Source organism: Crotalus tigris, unplaced genomic scaffold, assembly GCF_016545835.1.
Source record: "Crotalus tigris isolate CLP2741 ecotype Arizona unplaced genomic scaffold, ASM1654583v1 scf7180000024316.1084291, whole genome shotgun sequence".
Taxonomy (NCBI): domain Eukaryota; kingdom Metazoa; phylum Chordata; class Lepidosauria; order Squamata; family Viperidae; genus Crotalus; species Crotalus tigris.
Genome location: NW_024100488.1, coordinates 199,921 through 206,339, shown reverse-complemented (window position 1 = coordinate 206,339; position 6,419 = coordinate 199,921). Strand labels below are relative to the sequence as shown.

The 6,419-nt window shown below is 57.0% G+C and overlaps 2 protein-coding genes across 3 annotated transcripts in view; one reads left to right on the top strand and one right to left on the bottom strand.

The window, feature by feature from the left end:
* The window catches only part of NOVA2 (NOVA alternative splicing regulator 2), a 69,983-nt gene that overhangs the window by 26,350 nt on the left and 37,214 nt on the right, over positions 1-6,419 (top strand). The window contains exon 2 of one of the 2 annotated variants that reach the window (XM_039325052.1): positions 6,012-6,124. The gene's annotated coding sequence lies outside the window, so the exon portion shown is untranslated. Of the gene's footprint in view, positions 1-5,286; positions 6,125-6,419 lie in introns of those variants that run through there. The other variant, XM_039325051.1, reaches the window with a different exon arrangement.
* IRF2BP1 (interferon regulatory factor 2 binding protein 1) lies at positions 1,437-5,066 on the bottom strand. Its single transcript, XM_039325049.1, has one exon. It carries the CDS (start codon positions 4,943-4,945, stop codon positions 3,113-3,115), a length of 1,833 nt encoding a protein of 610 aa, XP_039180983.1. The 5' UTR covers positions 4,946-5,066; the 3' UTR covers positions 1,437-3,112.

Here is a 6,419-nt window from a genome sequence, read left to right as displayed (position 1 = left end):
AAGAGGTCAAAAAGGAAAGAGGTTGGCTATCACCAGGGGTCAAACCCCTGCCCTTTTCTTATGTTTGTCCGTGACACGATTTCACAAAATGAGCTGAATGAAAGCTGCTGCCTTTTAATAGTGTGTGAGAATAGTTGGTGTTGTTCTTATTTTTGGCTTTTCTGGACTCCTTCTCCTCGCTCTCCTTCTACCACACAAGCCAAAGGACGATTCCACAAGATTTTTAAGACTTGTGGACTTCAACTCCCAGAATTCTGGGACTTGAAGTCCATAAGTCTTAAAGTGGCCAAGTCTGGAGACCCTTGCTTGTAGATCCTTGATTGCGGAGGACTGATGAGAAGGATCCATTTCCCACATGCTCCAAGAGATCTGTCCAGCTTCAGCTGTCCAGGTTAAGGTCACGGAGGTGGATAGGTGAGCAAGCCAGCTGGGAGAAGACACCTGGTTCTTCCTCCAACAGTTGAGCAAGTTGTCTTTTCAGATTGCTGCTTTCGGTGGTCTGAGCTGGTGAAACCATTTCTTGCAGCAGAGCTGATGTTCAGTAACATGGTGAGCGTCACAGCTTCATCAGCCAGGGCTCAGAGGTTCTCCCTTTTCTAGGGTAGCTTTGGCTAGCCTGGTCTTCCAGGTTGAGACTCAGAACTTGTTCTAGAAGTTGCAGGAACTGGGAACGTCTAGTCTAATGAAGAGAAGGACCAGGGATGACATGATAGCAGTCTTCCAGTATCTGAAGGGCTGCCACAAGGAAGAGGGGGTCAACCTATCCTCCAAAGTTATCTGAAGGCAGAAGCAGCAATAGATGGAAACTAATTGAGGAGAGAATCAACCTAGAAGGAGAAATTTCCTGACAATGTGAACAATTAATCAGTGGACCAGCTTGCCACCGGAACTTGTGAGGGCTCCATCACTGGAGGTGTTCAAGAAAAGATTGAATAGCTGGAATGGAACAAGGCAGAGGTGTCCAACCGTGGCAACTTCCAAGACTTGTGGACTTCAACTACCAGAATTCCCCAGCCAGCATGGATTTCCTACTTGATCAGGGGCTTGGACTAAAAGATCTCCAAGATCTCTTCCAACTCTGTTATTTTATAATCCTCCTATCCCTTCCGCCCTTTGCTCCTGCCCATGGTATGTGAGATCGTTGATTGTCTCAGGAACTGCCTGTTTGCTGCAGACACGGCCTTTACAAGAAAACGGTGAACGTTATGAGGACTCCTGCTCAGGTAGCATCAGTGTCTATCCTCTTCTGGGGATGATTGTCCATGAAAGGTGATAGAGACCAGAGGCCCATCACTGAAGCCCCTGCCATAACCTTCCTGAGAAATTTGTGGGGAGAACAAACTAAACAAAGGATAACTTCAGACAGCCAGCAAAGTTGTACGTGTGTGTGTGTCAGTACATACGCAGACACACAATATCAGAGAAGGAGAGGAATCCATGGGAGAAAAAAAAGATAACCAAGTTTATTGACAGAGACAAGTAAAATACAAAAACAAATTTAACCTCCTCTCCCCTTCACCCCAAAGTCTTCCACGTGGGAATCTGATTCCCACACTTTCTCCTGTCCGACCTCTTCCCCTGTTGCAACACAAACACACACCAAAGTCGGCAGAACCACCAACAAGTGAACAGATGTGGAACCACACACACACACACAAACAGATCAGAGGTTATGGGGTAGTGCCTGTATTTTAGTCCCCTGTACCTCCAAATCCCATCACACTGAGTGTGCCATTTCTCCCCCCTCCCCTTTATGGATTTATGGCCACCTTTCTTTAATTAAGAATCTGATTTTTTTTTCCTCTCCACCTAACACCATCTCTCTACTTAAGAGTCAGGAAACCAACAGACCCAGGAGATTCTTCTGTAGGAGGCAAGGAAGCAGAACTGAACTTGGGTGTGTGTGTGTTTTTTTGCCCAGTGCCATCCTGAGCAAGGCTTAAACAGCTCCCCAGAGCAGTCTCCCATCCAATCTGAGCCCGTGCCCATTATTCTCAGCCTTGGCTGGCTGAGGAGAATGGGTGTGGAAACTCTACTCATCTGTAAGGTATGAATACATCTGAAGATGTGTTCTCTACGCTTCTCTTATTCATTCAAGAGACGCTCATGCGGCAGAAAGAAAGTAGCAGTGGATTGGGTCTGTATTAAGTGTTTTCCTCCGCACACGCCTCTTAATCCTGACCTTTCTTGGACCTTCTCTACTCTCTTCCACCCAACAAATTCTGCATTTTAACAAAAAACAAACAAACCCCAACCCTTATTTTTGGTGTGCATGCTTAGTCTTTTGGTATGAAAAATACCCCCCCCCCTGCCTAACTTTAAGATCAACACGCGAGGCACTTTTTCCATCTCTCCTTCTTCCTGCTACACTGCTTCCTCCTAATTTTCTAGACCCCCCCTTCTCCTCCTCCTCCTCTCCCCCCCAACCATTCCCACACAGCATGCCTCCTTCCCTTCCCCTCCCTGGATCCACCCAGCATCCAAACCCAGTTAGTTTCAGACTCCTGAACTTCCCAACGAAGGTGCACAGATTCAGAACAGTGTCCAGCGACGAGCTGTGATGGCCGGGCCATGAGAATGACATGTACAGAGACTGGCCATCCAACAGGGAGGAGGCCTCTGAATGAAGCGGAACAGGGGAACGTGAGCAAGTGAAGCTGCAACCAGGTTTAAGTAGCACCTAGTGGACCGATGTGGGGCTGGGGAAGTTTTGGTTCGGGAAAGAGTCAAACATCAAGACATCGGAGAAAGTCGGCTGTGGCATCTTCGTGGCAGGCGAGATGCTCCAAGAGACTTCTGAACTCGTCAACCCCGCATTTCAGTCTCTCCTTCCCGCCCCGCAAGTGCGTAGTCCGTCCACCCAAACCCCTCGCCCACCCCTTCCCCTGTAGTAGGTTACGTAGATGTGATTTCAGATATAAGCTGGCTATGGAAACAGGATTTAAAAAATAGAACTATATACAGCCCCCCGCAAATCCACAGCGGGTTACAGAGGATGTCCGAGGGGGAATAAGTTACTCCAGTCCCTGCCCTGGCCGCAGGAGCCAAGGCAGGCAGGGGGCATGCCACGGCACACACCGTCCCGGATCGTAGCCTCTCCTCTTGGCCGGCTTCACGGATCGCGCTCCTTTTTTACTTTGACATCCCCCGCCAGGATGGTGGCGATCTCGCCCTGCATGAAGGCCCAGGGCACATTGGAGCCCACCAGGGGGCACTTCTCCCCGCTGGGGCAATAGACCTCGCCGGCAGCTCCTTGGGCCTTAATGAAATCCCGCGAACAGGGGAAGCAGAACTTGTGGCCCGGGACCGAGGGACACTGCACAAAGTGGGTGTCCTCCAGCCGCTCGTGGCAGATGGTGCAGCAGAGCGGGGCGCTGCCCGCCCCTCCGGACGAGTCGGGGGCGCTCTGGGTGCCGCTGGGCTCGGCTGCCCCGGAAGAGTGGGCTCCAGACGATGAAGACGAGGAGGAAGAGGAGGAGGAAGAAGAAGTGGTGGTGGCCGCTTGGCCCGGCTCGCCGTTGCGAGGCACCAGGCGGTGGGGTCCCGAAGCGGCCGGCGAGGCCGGGCTGGTGCTGTTCTGCCGGGCGGTGGTGGAGTGCACAGGGTTGAGCTCCTTGCCGCCCAGCGTGTCGGCCACGTTCTTCAGGGCCGTGATGGGCGAGGGGTCGTTGCGCAGGGAGCCCTCGGGCAAGCCAGCCTGGGTGGGCAGGTGGGTCAAGCCCGGCGGCGGGTACAACCCGGTGGCCGCCGAGGATCCCGGGGGCATCCAGTGCTGGCGCTGCTGCTGCAGCTGCTCCTCGCCCGTCAGCTTCCCGGCCGCCAGCTCCCCCTCGGGCTCCGGGGAGGCCTTGCGGCGTCGCAAGCCCGGGCGGGCAGGTGGCGCAGCCCGCAGCAGCACGTTGGGCGGCCCGGCAACGGCGGCGGCGTCGAGGAACTGCTGGGGCAGCGCGTCGGGCGCGGGCGGCTCGCGGAAGTAGCGCACGGCCTCGGTGAAGAGCTCGGCCAGGAGGCGCCAGTCGCCCGAGCCGTGCCGCTTCTCGTACTCCAGGTACTTGTAGCCGGAGGACAGCACTTTGCCCGGCTCCTTCAGGCAGTCCTGGAACATCTGCTTGGCCACGGCCAGCACGCCGGCGAAGACGTTGCCCGAGCCGCAGGGGTACTCGGCGAAGAGCTTCAGCTCGTACTCGTAGCCCGGCCGGGCGGCGGCGTCGAAGGCGAAGATGCGCCCGGTCAGCGAGTGGTCCTTCTTGAAGCGCACGGTGAAGGGCGCGCAGCCGCACAGCGCCAGCAGCTGCTCCCGCACCGCCTTGGGCTTGCCGTGCCACTCCTCGGCGCGGGCCCGCATGGCCTCGTTCAGCTCGGCCAGGCACTCGCTGTGCCGCGCCTTTTCCTTCTCGTACTCGTAGCCCGCCCGCGACGCCGCCGGCTTGGCCAGCTCGCCCAGCAGCGGCGAGGACAGCGGCAGCGGCCCCGGCCCGGCGCGCACCGAGGCCGCCGCCAGCATCAGCCCCGGCGGAGGCACCAGGCCGGGCGGCGCCGGGCCCACCAGAGCGCGCCGGGCCGTCGGGCTCTGCCGGCTGCCTTCCCCGCCGCCCGCCTCCTCGCCGCCGCGGGCCAGCCCGTTGGGCAAGCGCGGGCTGAGCGCGTAGTCGGGGCCGGCCAGGCGGGCGCGCTCGTAGCGCTCCAGCCCCGCCACCGACCCGCCTCCCGCGCCGTCCTTGGCCTGCTTAGCGCCCGGCGGCCCCGGCGACCGGCCCTCGGGCATGGCGTGGCTGCGCTTGAGCTGGCGCGCCGTCTCGATGAGCAGCTCGATGCGGTCGGCGCCCTCGAAGTTGACGCAGCCCCGGCAGACGGCCTCGCTGAAGTCCCAGATCATGGCCCAGGGCATCTTGGGCAGGTCGCACAAGTAGCACCATTGTCTGCGGGACGCCTGCACCGAAGACATCTTGGCCGACGCCCCCCGAGGCCGGAACGCCGCCGAAACGCCCCGGGCCTGGAGAGAGGCGGCGGGGGGGGGGAAGCTGGCCCGCGCGCCCGGGAAGCGGCTCCGAGCGGGGCGGGGAGGAGGCGGGTGGGGGGGGCGGGCAGGCCGGAGCGGGCGGGCGGGCAGGCAGACGAGGCGAAGAGGGAGGAAAAAAAGGGGGGGGGAAATCCCCTCTCTTCGCCTGCCCTCCTACATGGAGAAACTTACATAAGTCCCTCGCGGAGCCTGTCGGGAGATGTAGTCCTGGAACTGGAGGGAGGCGGTTTGGGCTCGCGGTGCGGCGGCGGCGGCTCTTAAAGGCGACCTGGACCCGCGACGACGCTTCCCTGCGGTCTGATGGTTGCGGAAGGGGGGCTGTCCCAGATTGTTGAGGCTTTGCAAAATAAAATAAAAATATGAGGATGTTTTTGGAGCCCCCCCCCCTCAGCCACTTGAGTACCACAGATGGAGGATTACAGTTCCCGTCATTCCTGCCGTGCGGCACTTGGGAAAAGAGGAAAAGAGGCGTTTGGCTCGCCGGTTGCACTCAAACGGGGGTCTCCAGACCTGACCGCTTTAAGACTTGTGGACTTTCAGCTCCCAGAGTTCCCCAGCAGACATGCACCTACCTGGCTAGCTGACTGGGGGATTCTGGGAGATGAAGGCCACAAGTCTGGGAGGTGACGTACCCAAGTCTTAAAAGTTGCCAAGTGTAGGGACTCCTGCACTAAAACCCCTTAAGAGGGTCTTGGGAGCGGGTCACCCAATTGAAATGCTGCCTGGGTGCTGGGAGTTTGGTACAGTAGCTGCATTAGCCGGGGATGATGGGTGCAGCAGCCACTCCCCAGGGATAATTGAGTGGACAACCAGCAGCGCCTCATAGCATCACCTCACCCTGTCCATCCTCCACAGTGGTATTCTTTTGGTCCCAAAGCTATATTGATTGAAGCAAGTAAATCTTGTGGTGCAATGGGCAGCAAATGAATTGAATAAATAACAAACAAATAAAGTCGGGGTGTCAATATTGTAACAGCTTCTTTTCCCCCAGGAACTAAAGATCCCCCACCTTCTCCCTTGCCTGCCTTCGCCCTGACGTTACAGATGTCCAAATACTGTCCCTCAGCCGTTGCCGAAGGACCAATTCAGATAACCACTTTCCCTGTAAGTCACAGATTTAATTTCCAACTTCTATCATGGGTGGTCCTGTCTCCACTGGCACCACTGCCTGTTTTTTGGAGGGTGCAGGTGAAGGTTCCGAGGCCCGGGATGTCTCTGCCCCTCAAAATGTTGTGCCTGCTCTTCCTCCGTAGGAGATCCAAGAGCCAAGAAAGAGTTAACGGGGTTTTTCAGTGTTAAGGAAAAGGGAAAATACATTACCCACTTTGCAAAGCGGCTTGAAAGTCCGGATGTTGGGCTGTGGTGCATTTCCGGCTGCTCGACTTCCTCTTTTCTTTTT